Raw genomic sequence first — 13,679 nt, forward strand, 5'->3', positions numbered from 1 at the left:
AGTTTCTAATTTAAGAGTTGTGTTCTTTGTTATAGGTAACCTGAGCTCCAAATGGTTTGGTTAATTAACACTTTACATTAAGCCATCATAAAAAATTAAGATAGTCATTGTAGTGAAGAAATCAAATATCCAGTAAAGTTTGGCAACACCTAATTTATCAGATTTTTTGCAGAACATATGTTAAAAAATGGAGTCAAGTGGAAATTAAAGTAGTTACTCAAGTGTTTCTATAATAGGAGCAGGGACAGCTCTCAGGTGTGTTGGGTTTGGGCTTTAATCACCAAGCTCAATAATCTCCTTAGGCCTCCAGTCACATGCCTGGAACTTAAACCAGCCAGTGGTTAAGTGTTGAGCCTTTTAAAGTTGGTAATTTCTCCAGGTGAGTTGAATTTAGGATAGAGATTGGAGAGAAGGAAGAAAGCTTCTCTGAGAGCCACCAGTTGGTTTGGTTTGGTTTGCTTTGGCAGATTGGGGAAGTTTGACTTACAGGCATTATTAACAAAACTATATAAAAATAGCCAAGACTTAGAGGAGCATATAGATAGAGGTAAACCAGGCAGGAATCATCTGCAGAGAGCTCCTTTTGTGGTTTAAATGATGTAAATATATATATAAGTAATGGCTCAGAGTGTTCTCACTCTGTAGCTTGGCACAAAAAATCCTGTGTGGGACTTCTCTTAGAAACAATATTTCATTTTGGTTTTGTAGTTCCTTTTAAAAGTAATTAAGTGAGGTGTTAGATGCTGAAAATACACCTTGATGATTCTGTCTTGTATGCAATCTAGACTGGGTAGTTTGCTTTTTAAAACTGTGGTGGGGCTCTGAGCCATGGTTTAAATGGATGGAGTGCAGGCAGATGAATGGCTGTTGCTGAGGGTTTTTATGTGAGCTTGATCAGTCAGACCTTGAGCAGTTGCCAGTTGCAGTGTGAATTTTCTGATGTCACCTGTGAAAGTATTCCTTGTGTGTCCAAAGGCTTTGCTCTTTGAGTAAATGTCTATGGAGTTGGGCATACAACTTGCAGCCTGGAAGCTTTGTGGGTTAGGCATCTCCCTTCTCCCAGGTGATGGGGTTTGCATCTTCCCTGTATTTCTTTTCTCTTTCTACAGAAAGTCTCTCAGCAGAAGCTCAGTGAGATCAAGGATGTCTCTGAAACCCCCCAAGGCTTATAATTCCCTGCAGAAGGGGGCACTGATCTGGGATCCAAAGCCACTGCAGGTGAAGAAAATTTTTGAAGCTTTGAAGAAAGGACTTAAGTAAGGACTTTTTAAATATTGCAATTTGCCTCACCTCGTCATGCTGCTTAAGTCTGTCTGTCACTGTGCTCTGTCTCCATCTGGCATCTCTAAACATCTGTGGTGGCTTCCCCAGACACTGACTGGGCACCTTGTAAAACAAGTTTCATTCACTCTCAGTCTGCTTGCAAGCAAAATGCTCTGATGTTTTTGTTTTCCCCAGGGACAGGTAGAACTCAGTGGGGAGATTGTCCATCTCCTGGGGAGCAGCTGAGCTCCTGTGAGGAAGGGAGGCTTTCAGAGCATGCAGGGTGGCAGGGCAGGGATGGGACAGCCAGGCCTGGGCAGTGCTTGGCAGAAAGTTTCTGGAGAGGGAAGTGTGTGAAGTTTGCTTTGACTCAAAAAGCTGAATTAAAATCGAGTGCAAGTGAGGGTGTGCCCTACAAGGACACAGTGGGGAGGCTGGTTCCTCAACCATTTCTATTGTCCCTATACTAATAAGGGAGCACTTGCACAATTAGCTATTCTAGGAGGGGTGGAGGTGTCAGGGTGGCTTTTTGTTTCTTTTTTTCACCCTCTTTAGTGGAATTATAGTCTGAAGTTCAAAAGTCATCTCTGGGTGTCTTGTAAAGGGAAGTCTAAGCAGGAACACCTGAAAATTTCAGCTGTGTCAAGGTGATGAAGCAGAGCTGTAGTACAGCTCCATCTCCTTATGGAAATGTAAATAACATTACTTTGCTGTAAATGTGGCATTATTTCAGAGCCTTTATCAGAGTGGACTGCACAGCCACTGCTGCATCAGGGCAGACTGGGGTGTAAAGGCAAGAGACCAGCCGTGCTCATTGGCTCTGGCTGGCTGGCGTGGGGTGTTTGCAGCAGACAGTGGGGACCAAAGGGTGGGCTGGGAGCCTGAATTCAGGGTCCTGTGGCTTTGGGGAAGGTGGCAGTTACCTCAGAGGACACTGATATTATTCAGTGCTGAATGGGCAAACAGGCCATGGGTGAGCAGAGACAGCCCACAAGGGCTGTGCCCCCCTGGGTGACCGACACTGCTCTGCCTTCAACAGAGTCCCCAGGTCTTGTAACACAAAAATGCACATCTTAAAGCACTACAGTTGATGTTGAAGGGTCCATCTGTTATCACAGAGCTTCAATTACACCCTGCAGCTCCTATCAGAAGATAAAATACCTTTTCTTGGATGTGTAAACCCTGTAGCTCTTTCTGCTGGCATCCTACTAACAGTTCCTTCACGTGTGTTGCTGCTGTCCCCAAAATTTTGCTACTGTATTAATTTTTGTCAGAGTTTGTTTTCTTAAGCAAAGAACATAAAATGCACTGTAATAATACATTGTAAAGTCAGATGTGTCACATTTTTAGTCCAGTAAAAGACTATGAAGTCTTAGCCCTAAAAATATCCACCAACGTCTTATTAGAGGATTTAGATTTAAAAGAAACTATGAAACCAAATGTTTTTGCAGAGTTTAGAATTTATCAGAGCTTAGGGAGGAGAAACCATAAAGTGGATCAGAATTTGTTCCCAGTTTTGCAGTGAATACCATAGGATCAGCCTCCTGCCAAAACTGAGTAGCAACTAATTGACTGAAGTAACCTACAGAAAACAACTGTATCAAATAGCAATGCAAAGTCCAAATTTTAAGTAGATGCAGACAAAGTCCACTTGATGCTGGAGTGACTTGGATTTTTAGTGCAGAACATGTTTTTACATGCCTGTTTCTTTATAGCTATAGAAAATAACTCTTTATTCTGTTAACCATCTGGGTGCCATTCCATCAGGCTGGTAATTGCAACATACTTAAATCTAAAAGTGATGAAGCTTTTCTGAAAGGTAAGTGAACACTTTTCTGTCACCAGCCTTGGCTACTTCTGCACTGAGCTGTCAATGGGCAAGTGTTAAGGGCAGGCAGCTGAATGCTGGAGACATGGGGGAACTGGTTTTGAAACAGTAAGAAAATGAAATGCATCAAAGCAAATGTGAGTAAGTGCAGCTGTCTAAAATGGGGTTATTTTGACTGCTCAGAGCCTGTGTCTAATAATGTAGCCTTTACTGGGTGACTCTTGCTCCCTCTTAAACGTAAGAGGAAAAAGTTACCTAAGTCTGCTCTGTATTAAAAGCAAAGTTGGAAGACGATGGTCTCAGCAGAAAAAGTTTAAGGCCCTGTGGAAACTCCTAAGGCACAACCCATGTGTGCAAGCAGCTGTGTTAGAAGCCAACTGGCACCAAGTGCTTCACACCTTGCAAAATAGGTCTTGTTCTGGAAAAAGTAATGGTTGCATCAAGGAATTGTCTCAATGTTTGCTGTTTGCTAAAACACTGATGGCATCTGCCTTTCCTTACCTGGGCAGCACTTCTGTGAGCTTGGGCTTGTAGGGCAAGTGTTCCATATTGCAATTCTCTGTAAGATGGGGTTGGGTCTTTCTCCTCAGTAACTGCAGAAGAGACTTTCTCAACAAATGAACTGACAGGAAAGGTTCAGGTAGGAATAGTCAGAGAAATCTGAAAAGATCTGTGAGTTGGTTTATGTGTTAGAACTTGCTATTCTCCTAATCCCTCCTTTCTTCTTGCCTTTAGTAGTACTACCAGCTCTACTGTCTGTTTTGTTTTGCCTCAAGTTCTAGAATAAAGCCCATCTTTCATTTGAATGATTTATTTTAAATGAAGGGAAACAAGAACCTGTGAAGGTTTGAGTGCAGTGTGTGTGTGTATATGCCATGTACACTCATGCAGCAGCGCTGGCCTTGCATTGCACTGCAGCATTCCACAGCTTGTCAGAGGAAAAAGGAGTCAGGAGGATTCCTAATGTAAAGCATCTTTAAATTTTGGGTGACAGTAACCATCTTCTGGTACTTGTGGGGTACAGATGTTCCTCTAGGGTCAGCTTGGCATTCAGAACAAGTATTTGTCTATGGAAACCAGCCTTTGTCATCTCTTGGCCCATTTCCCTGTAGCCATTCACATCTCAAGAGAGTAAAACAAGGGAAGTCTTCTGGAGAAGGAAGTTGCTTCATAACATTCTGCTGAAAACACCTACCCAAAAAATTTCTAATGAATGTACCAGAGGAATCTAACAGTGGGTTTTCTTTCTCTCCAGTGAATACCTGGAAGCACATCAGGCTGAATTAGATTATCTCTCTGGTCGACACAAAGATACAAAAAGGAACTCCAGATTGGTAAGATTTTTTTAATGTCAAATACTTAAATAAAGTCACAAAAGTAGATGCTCTCTCCCACCTGGGACTCCCAGGAGTTTTCCAGTTAAAATGCTGAGGTGGGATCCAGTGAGGCATCACAATCAGCAATTTCCCAAGGAAGGTAGCCCTAGATGTGAGAATTTAACTGGAGATTTCTCATTTTTGACATCCAGCAGTGTTTTTCAGATCCTGTTTCTTTACTGGGATGATATCTCCTTGTGTCTGCTCAGTGGTCAATGTTTGTAATCTCAATTTAGTGCAATTTAAGATAGTGAGTCTTGCAGTACATATGAAAGTATCATTAATAAGTACAGATACACGTGCTCTCCTCTTCAGCCTCTGCCATTTCTCTTTCAGGCTTTCTACTATGACCTGGACAAGGTGAGCCTATGGGGGATGAAATGCTGCAAACAGAGAAAAATGGATGATGTATCTGCTGTGTAACTTACAGATATGTTTAGGAAATAATTTCTCAAGTCCCCTTCTCTCTCTGTCTCTCCTCTTCAAAAGCAAATCCGCTCTGTGGAGAGATACATCAGAAAGCTGGAATTTCACATAAGCAAGGTAAGGGGGTTCATACCTTGTACCTGTCAGGCTCACACTGCTTTGTAAGTGACTTAGCTAAATGGAAACCACTTTAATTATAATTCATCTGAAGGGGAATGATGCTGGGGACTCTCTGAAAGCTGTAGCCACTCTTTGTACCGAAGGAGGGGATTTTTATTTATTTATTTTCCTGAATGGTTCTATTCAGGCTGAATGTTGGGCGCGACCCAACCTGAGTTTTCCTGTGAAACCAGTTTGGACACTCTGCCAGTTTATTCAGAAAATGTTGCTCTGGGAACACTGACATGTTCTTCCCTCCCCTTCTCACGAGGGGCCAAAGGGGCAGTTCTGTGGAGTTTGTGTCTGCTGTCTGCCAGCTGCTTCCAAAGGACTGGAACCTCTCCTCTGGCATAGCTAATGGTGGAGGGGGCTTAGTCTGTATTGAAGGAATTGGTTTCCTGCTCTGCAAGTAAATTTTTCATGAGAAAAGTGTTACTCCACTCCTTGTCTTCTACTTTGGTAATAGCAGAGCTAATTGTATTCCTGAAAAAAGCATGGGATATTGAAAAGCAAACTGTAGCACTCTGTAAAGTGCAGGAGTTGCAGCACCCTGCAATGCTCTGACAGAGGGATTTGGTTGGTTTTGGTTTTTTTTGCCAGGAAAGATACTGATGTTCCTTTCCAAAACTTCTTAAAATTATGCCAAGGTAATTTTGGTTCCTTCTTTCCCCATCTTCCAAATCCTAAAGGTAGAAGAACTCTATGAAGCTTATTGTATCCAGTGCAGGCTGCGAGACGGGGCCACTAACATGAAACATGCCTTTTCCCTGTCCCCTTCCACCAAAGCCTCCAGAGAGAGTCTAGTGGAGCTTTACAAGAACTTCCAAGAGTGCACAGAGGTAGGAAATACCACATACTTGTAATGAAGACCTGACTTCTTAGCAAAAAATGTACTAGGACTTGCTAGTGGCTTTTTTTTTGTTAATGGTGTGGGTTAAAAACCGTGTATAAAATACGTAACATAAAAAGTCTTTAATACTGAGGTCCATTATGACTTCCACTGGAAGCATGGGATGAGAACTGAAGGAGGAATAAGCTTTGCTATTTTCACAAAACAAGGAATGGAACATAACTGAGAGTGGTCAGCTGAAGCAGTTCCACTCTTCTGTGGAAGATTGTCTGTCTTAAAAGTAGTATGAGTGGACTCTGTATCTGCCTCCACTAGTGAAAATGTTTGTGTGTCCTTTAAAATAATAAGAGGGCCAAAGTCCTCTAAAGAAAATGGCCCATGTGGGAAGGTGCTACTCTGCACTGCTTTGCAGCTGTGATGACTGTGCAGCCTTTCTTGTAGGACATGTGCTTCATAGAGGGGGCCTTGGAGGTCCACTTGGGAGAGTTCCACGTGAAGATGAAAGGTAAGTTCCTTTCCTCTTTCCTTCAAGACTCATCAGTTGATTTTGTGGTCTAGGTAGCAATCTGATCCACTGTCCTTTCAAGAGTGTCTGGGCTTGTGGTATAGCTCCTGCACAGAGCTGAGGAAAGGAGGGGTGCTGACCAGAGAACCACTTAATTTATTGCAATCTGAAACTTGGGGGGGGCTTTGTAAAACTCTACAGGTATTAGGAGTTTTCCTTCTCTTTTCAGGGCTGGTGGGCTTTGCACGTCTCTGCCCGGGGGACCAGTATGAGGTGCAGTATAAAGCAATTAATTGTCCTTTACTTTCCTGGTGTGAGTTTGCAATAGAGGAACAGGAGAGCAAGGGTGGAACATGCAGGATGAGAGCAGTGGGTGATAAAAACACCCACTGCTGTGATGGGAACAGTGCTTCGGCACATTCAGGAGTTACTGTGCCCTCTGGGCCGGGGAGGGAAAGGTGTGATTTGGGTGTTATGGGAGGGTTTAAAAGATGGCAGTGATTATCTGTGAAACCCAACCTGTCAGGGCTTTGTCTTCAGATTACCCTGGAATCATGTAGCAGTGGCTGCCTGTTTCTTGGAAGGCTGCCCTTGGCATCATTTGAATGCACCTTAGTGTCTTACTGGGTGCTCTCCTACCTGTGACAGTTCCCAATGAATTCCAGTGTGCCTTGTATTCCAGTACCCCCACACTTGGAATGCAGTGTAGTTCTGCAGCTCTTCTAGAATGGGTGGGACGTGGCATTTGGCACTGCTTCAGGTGTTAAAACCTGCATCCTGAATTCCTGTCTCCAATCTTCCAGCCTTATCCAAGTTCCCAAGTGCATGGTGATCAAGGGGATGGGTTCACTCCTGCCAGACTGGAACAGTGAGAGACCTAGGGACTGAAGGGAATGTTCTGGGATATGCTGACCCGACATCCTTTGCTCTTTGTGGTTTCCAGGTGTTTGTGCGACTGGGGCGCCAGAAATGGAGGTTGAAAGGCAAGATCGAGACCGATGACAGCCAGACATGGGATGAGGAGGAGAAGATTTTTATACCCAATCTCCACGAGAAGTTTGAAATTAAGGTGTGGTGTATAATGGTTGGATTGGAATCAGTGGGTTAACACATCTTCTGCCACTTACCTCTTAAGTTACCAAGTGTTTCTGAAAGTTCTTAAATAGTTTTCTTTTTCTAGCTGTGTAAAAATGGCAGTTAATCTGTGTTCTGTCTAGTGAAGGGACATGTACTTCTGGTTTTCCTTTGGCACTTGTAACTGTATTAGTGCATCTGCTTTCCCCTATTCTGGAGTCTGGTAGACGTGGTTGTGATTTGGGTTTTTTGTTTGGTTGGGTTTTTTTAAAAAATGTCCAAGATCAATATCTGGGATTTTCTAGGATGAAGTCTAGATGTGGAGACCCAGATGTATATGTAGTACCAATAGTTCTGTTCTCTACTGAAAGACAGAAATTAATGTATAGAAAACATACAAACACACCTGTGTGTGTTTGGAGTGTGGGGTTCAAACCTCCCTTTATCTGGGTGCAGTGCAGCTGCTTTTGTTGTGTTTTACTGCAGAGATGCTCCATATCTGTGAAGAACCAATGGCATTTATGTGCTGCTGCAAACTGTACTTTAAATCTTTGTTTAGAGTTCTGACACTCTTTTAGAAGTGCCTTGGAACAGGTCACATCTTTGGCAGTAAGGGACCAGTGCAGTGGCCGTAGGTGACACTGAGGGAAGTGTTCAGAGCCCCACGTGCAGCTGCCCCTGCATTGGTTCTGACACCTCCCTTGCAGGGGGAATTAATCCTTAAGCAGCATTTGCACTGTAACCTGGCATCTCTAGTGGGCTGGACCCTGCAGTGTGACTCCTGTCAGCCTGAAGGGAGCTGAGACTGAAGGCTGTGCTGGATTCTGTCCTACTGGGAAACTGTGCCAGTGCAGGGTTTGGGGTTTTGGCAGTTGTGTTAAAGCAGCTATTGCAGTGTTCTCCTCCTATCTGGCAGCAAGAACTGGGTTACACAGGAGACATTCTTTGGCATCTTGCCAGCACTGCCTTTGGAAATGTGCTTATAACATGCTTTTTTACTGTCACTGCACAATGAAGATCAGGTGAGAAGCTAATTCAGATCCTTGTTTTCCCATAATAGTTGTTAAAACCTGTATTACTTTGTGTGACAATGATAGTTTTACTCTTTTTGTCAGCTTATGAAAGTCTGCTGATGAATGTCCTCCACAGCCTCCTGCTCTTTCCACTTTGTGCTTAATGATCTTTGCCCAGTGCAAATATATAGCAGGTTTAAAAAAACAGAGAAGAAAATTGATGAGTGCCAAAGAGTGTTCCAAGAGGAGCCCAGCAGCACGACTTCAGCTCTTAAAAGAGATGTAGGCATGGAACTAATTCCAAAGTGGACTTCAGGCACTTGTGCTAAAATTCTGTGCTGAGTCTGATGCTTCATGCACTTCTAGAACAATGTGATCTTCAGTTGGAAGTATGTTTTTATAGCAAATACTCAAGTTAGGTTGTTGTTTTTTTTTTTAAAGTAGCTGAAGAAGACAAGTGCCAGCCTGGGAAAAACACAGTCCTGTGACTGCATTGGTAACAAACCTGGAGCCACCTGCAGAGCTGGAGGAAAGAATGACCCAAGTTCTGATTTTGATCCTGCTGAGCTCAGGACAGTTAGAGAGGTCACAGAGGATGCAGAGAGTTGTATCTCCAGATCCTGTAGGCAACTGAGAGCTGAAATAGTCTGGTACTGAAATAGTTCCAGTACTAGAGCAAGAATTACAGACTAATTTTTCTTAAAATCATAGTCCCCCAAGTTCCCTTGTCTGAAGTGCTGTGCAGCTCTGGGTGTCCCCTTTGCCAGCCCCCTGGGAGCTGTTCCCTGTGGGGATATCAGCTCACAGCTGTTTAGGAGCCTAGAACTGAGTATCAGGGTTTTGTTTGTTATAGGCCTCAGAGCAGAGCTGAGCCTGGGGTGTTCTCCTTTCTGTGCAGGTGACTGAGGATTGTCTGGTAGGATGAAACTGGATGTGTTTGTCTGTCTCTGCAGGTGACTGAGCTGCGAGGACTGGCCACTATTCTGGTTGGTGTCGTGACATGTGACAGCATCAACTTCTTTACAACCAAGCCTCAGGCCATCATTGTGGACATCACTGAACTGGGCACCATCAAGCTGCAGCTGGAGGTCCTCTGGAAGTAAGTACAGCTTCCAATGGGAAAAGCTAGAAAACATTGGAAATGATCAAAGGCTCCTAAGTATGTCAGTGAGCAGCATTCACCCCCACAGTCCTCTCTCCATTCAAGGTGCAGGACAGATGACAGCCTTGTGCTTCCTCACAGCCATCCTGGCTGCTGGGCCTGATCTCTGTTGGACCAGTCCTCAGGAGGGCAGGGGAAAGGACACAAGCTCTTTCTATGACCTATCAGATCTTCCTTTGCTCTCACCAAAGCCATGGACAGCCATGGGAGCTGACTTAGCCTGACTTAGTGAGCTTTACTTAGCTCACCCCTCTTCGCAGTGAGCATTCAGTCCAGCTCCAAGCAATTTATGTCCATCTAGAAAATATGAAAAATAACTGAAGATGATGAAATGAAACTGGAAGTAGCAGCTTGTAGGCACAACGAAAAAAATACATAGCTGAAATTTTAGAACAATCACTCTGACCAGATCACAGTTTGTTATAAATGAGGCTTTCCCAAAAACTTGGCACCTTCATATTTGCACTGTGAGTAGTTATGGATATGAGACCTGTTTGTGCACTACAGGGAAGCTTGGTTACAGATGTGCTTTTAAAAGAGCTGAGCATTGTCATGGTGCCTGTGATTTATTAAATTGTTTTAAAATTTAAATCTGTAAGTTGATTATTGTAGTGGATTATTGATGTTATTAAAAGCAAATTCTCACTACTGTGGATGCTGCAGTGGAACTTATTCCTCACTCCAGACTCACCAAAGGTTTTTGAGGTAGTACTGTTGTTTCTGCTTTATGGGACTGTTGTTCCACACTGAAAGGCCCATCTACAACAAATCAAGCCTTTTTAACCTGTTTCCATTTACTATTGTCCAGGGATTAAATGCAGCCCCTTAGTGAAGTGCCCAGTTAAACAGTGGGCACTGTTCTCTTGTACCTGTGTGTGTGGCTCACTGCAGTCCTTGATTCTTCCCAGCCCTCCATGGCCAAGAGGCCTTTGAACACACCTCTGTTATAAGGACCCTCTTGAAAGGCCACTTTGACCTGGGATCCAGGCTCTCTCCAGGAAAAGCAGAAACAGCTTTCAGGTTCCATTTCTGGGGCTGGGGAAAGAAAAGCTTTATTGATCAACACAGTTTTCAGAATGTCTCTTGTGCATGCTGTGGTTCTTGACATTTACTGCTGACTTGTACCTGCAACTGGGCTGAAAAATGTGTCTTGCCCACAGCACCTGAAAATGATTTTCCAACACACAGGTTGCTCAAAGTCAGTGAGAAATAAACTCACCCAGCAGAGTTTGGCTGCACCCCTTTATGGTGCTTCTTCCTCTCGAGATCTGACAGTGGGCATCAGGATGTGGTGTGTTTTGGTGAGGTGCTCAGAAGAAATCACTTCTACTCTCTTGTTATTAACCCACACCAATGGCATCTGACAGTCCCTTCCCTTACTGCTGCTGGATCTGCTCACTTCCTTTCCTCTCTGTCAGTAGCTTCCATAATGAATTATGCACATAAGCTGTTCTTACAAAAGGACTGTATGAGGAAAGCCCCTCCCTATTCTGGGATATTGCATAGTTCCTCATAATAGCCTGAATCTCCACAGCAAATTACATTTGTGGCAGAACTTTCTGGAAAAGTCCAATCCCGACGCTGTTGACCCTCGATGGCTGTGGTGTCTGATAGCTCCGAGTGCAGCTCTGGGCTGGCAAAAGCAGCAGGTCTGTGGTATTTGGGACAACCATCACAGCCTTTGGAGTTGGCAACAGTTGAGCTGGGAGCAGGGTTTGTCGTGACTCATTTTCTTTGGGAGTTAATCCCCTCTTGGAATTTTTCAGCGTGTGAGAAAACCCCGGCTGTGTGTCTCTGCTGTGTTTAAGTTTTGCGAAATGCTTTGGTGTCCCACCAAGTGGATTCTCCAGAGCACTTCTGTGCAGAGCTGGCCTCTCCTCTGGCAGCCTGCTTGCTGGAGTTCTTTGCAGAAAAGAGAAGTTTTGTGGTGATAACTCAGGGTGTTTCTGTTTGCAAAGATAGAGCACTCAAAACAACAGCTGCTTTTCTCTTTGATTTGAGAATAACTAAACAAATCCATCTGATTTGCCCAAACTTCTCTGAGGCACAAGCTTTCAGTCTAGACCTGCTTTGTGAGGAATCCAAATGCAGATCTCTCTCTTCCGCTTCTCAATGTATATTTTCTTTTAAATAGGTCTCCAGTCTTCTGGGCTCAAACAAAAGTGCCTTCAGCTCCTTTATAGATCATGCCATGAGGAGTGTGAATGAACTTGGGGCCGTTGCAGAACAGCTTTGTTGGCCAGTTTGGCAAAAGGCTCTGGGTTTTTTGCCAACCTAAACAGCAGTCTGAATTCTGTGTCTCACATACAGGACAAAGAGAAAGCTGTATTCTCCTTTCAGAACTTCAGCAGCACCCTGTGCTGGGATCCAAGGGCACCATCCAGTCAGAACTGCTCTGGTGACTCTGCCTGCTTTGGGCTGTGCTGGCCTGGCTCACAGGGCTTCCTGGAGTGAGAGAAAACCTGAAGGGAGAATAAAAAAGGAAAGTCTGGTTTCTATTTTTGGATGCTGCCAGTCCTGATCTTATAGGTGAAAACTTAGGTGAATATGTAGGTACTCCTGCAGTATCTTCAGGCAGTATCCATCAGTGCATCCCTGTGCACTCATAGCCTGGGGCTGTGACAAGCTGTACTAACCTGGAAAATGTGCTTGCTGTGCTTTAAGAGGTAGGTGAAACACCTACTAACAACCTTCTCACTGTTAAATTGCATGGGCATGTTCACCTGGGTTTGATGGTGGCAAGAGAAATTTCATGATTAATAGTGAGTCCAGTCAGTTGACTAGAATTGGCTTTTTTTTGGTATTAATGTAAGTCTGGATTCACAGGCTGAACACTGGGATTCAGGCAGGTCTATCCACCAAGAGCCCTTCTGGTCTGGTGGTATTTAATCCATGGACAGAGAGGGAGTGCTTAGGGCACAGTGGGAGAAAGCAAGGCAGATCCTCTGGGGCTGAAGGCTGGACTGAGTTCTGCTCTTAAGCTCTCTCTCATCACTTCTGCTCCTCTGAGAGCATAAACCAGGCAGTGTCCTCCTTACTCACCCAACAGAAAGTGCAGCAGGGGGAGGTAAATTATAGAAATCTCAAGTATTCCATTGCTCCACAGGTTTGGTGGGTGTGACAAAGTAACATCTCCCTGGGAGTTCATGCTCAGGGCTGGCAGAGCCACTTTGATTTTTTTTTTTCTAATAGAAGTTTTAAGCCTTGAGAAGGTGCCTATGGATAATCCTGTGCAGGCACATCAATGTGGACAGGATATGATTAGCCACAGACACCCCTCACCCCCTACAGCAAGTACTTGCTCCACAATTTAAAGTTAAATAATGACATTTCTGCACACTTTTTACCTACACAGAGGTTTTGTGTCAATGATTTCAGGAAAGCCACTAGACAAACTAAGGAAAAACCAGTGACAATTAAAGGCAATAGTCTGTTTGCAAAGTCTGGTGCATGACAGATCTCAGCCATGGATTGCCTCAAACCTGGGCATGTGTCTGGGGAAAGCCCACTCTATTTGACTCATTTCCTGTGTTTTCCCCTGGAATATCCCCTACTGGATTCTATCAATGTCAAAATGCTGGGAGAGATGGATTCATAGATCTGTCCCAGTCTGATGGTTTGTTTGCTGTAGAAATGTGGAAGGAGATGATGGATCATGCCCAAAGAGCTTAGAGCCAAGAGATAATAGAAGCTTTAGAGCAGAGTCCATTCTTTCTTTCCCCTCTCCTCTCAGCTGTTCCTTGCAGGGACTGGGAGTGTGTCCTTGTCTGGAGGCAGCTGAAGAGCTGCATTTTGCTGGAGGGTTCCAGGAATTGTCAAAGGGGCAAAACAGATTCGGTTTGTTGTTGTTGTTCCTTTCCCAGAAGTGTCGTTTTGCATTACTGCAGTGCTATATTAAAAGCTAAAAGTGAAAAATGTGAGGAATGGATCCCTGTGACTTTTTCTAAGAAATACCACGGGTAGGAGTAATTTGCTTTCATCAGCAAACACAGCAGGCTTTGGGGAAAAGGCTCTGGCTGTCAG

General features: G+C 44.1%; 1 protein-coding gene across 9 annotated transcripts in view; it reads left to right on the forward strand.

Annotated features, from left to right (window-relative positions):
* Nucleotides 1-13,679, forward strand: part of RIPOR3 (RIPOR family member 3) — a 54,036-nt gene that overhangs the window by 30,869 nt on the left and 9,488 nt on the right. For 8 of the 9 annotated variants that reach the window (XM_064674212.1, XM_064674213.1, XM_064674218.1 and 5 more), the window contains 9 exons: nucleotides 1,110-1,256; nucleotides 4,347-4,425; nucleotides 4,804-4,827; nucleotides 4,957-5,010; nucleotides 5,742-5,891; nucleotides 6,344-6,407; nucleotides 6,637-6,680; nucleotides 7,351-7,476; nucleotides 9,448-9,593. In XM_064674212.1, the coding sequence (XP_064530282.1) occupies nucleotides 1,110-1,256; nucleotides 4,347-4,425; nucleotides 4,804-4,827; nucleotides 4,957-5,010; nucleotides 5,742-5,891; nucleotides 6,344-6,407; nucleotides 6,637-6,680; nucleotides 7,351-7,476; nucleotides 9,448-9,593 (834 nt within the window). The remainder of the gene's footprint in view (nucleotides 1-1,109; nucleotides 1,257-4,346; nucleotides 4,426-4,803; nucleotides 4,828-4,956; nucleotides 5,011-5,741; nucleotides 5,892-6,343; nucleotides 6,408-6,636; nucleotides 6,681-7,350; nucleotides 7,477-9,447; nucleotides 9,594-13,679) is intronic. The other variant, XM_064674221.1, reaches the window with a different exon arrangement.

Source organism: Pseudopipra pipra, chromosome 17, assembly GCF_036250125.1.
Source record: "Pseudopipra pipra isolate bDixPip1 chromosome 17, bDixPip1.hap1, whole genome shotgun sequence".
NCBI lineage: Eukaryota > Metazoa > Chordata > Aves > Passeriformes > Pipridae > Pseudopipra > Pseudopipra pipra.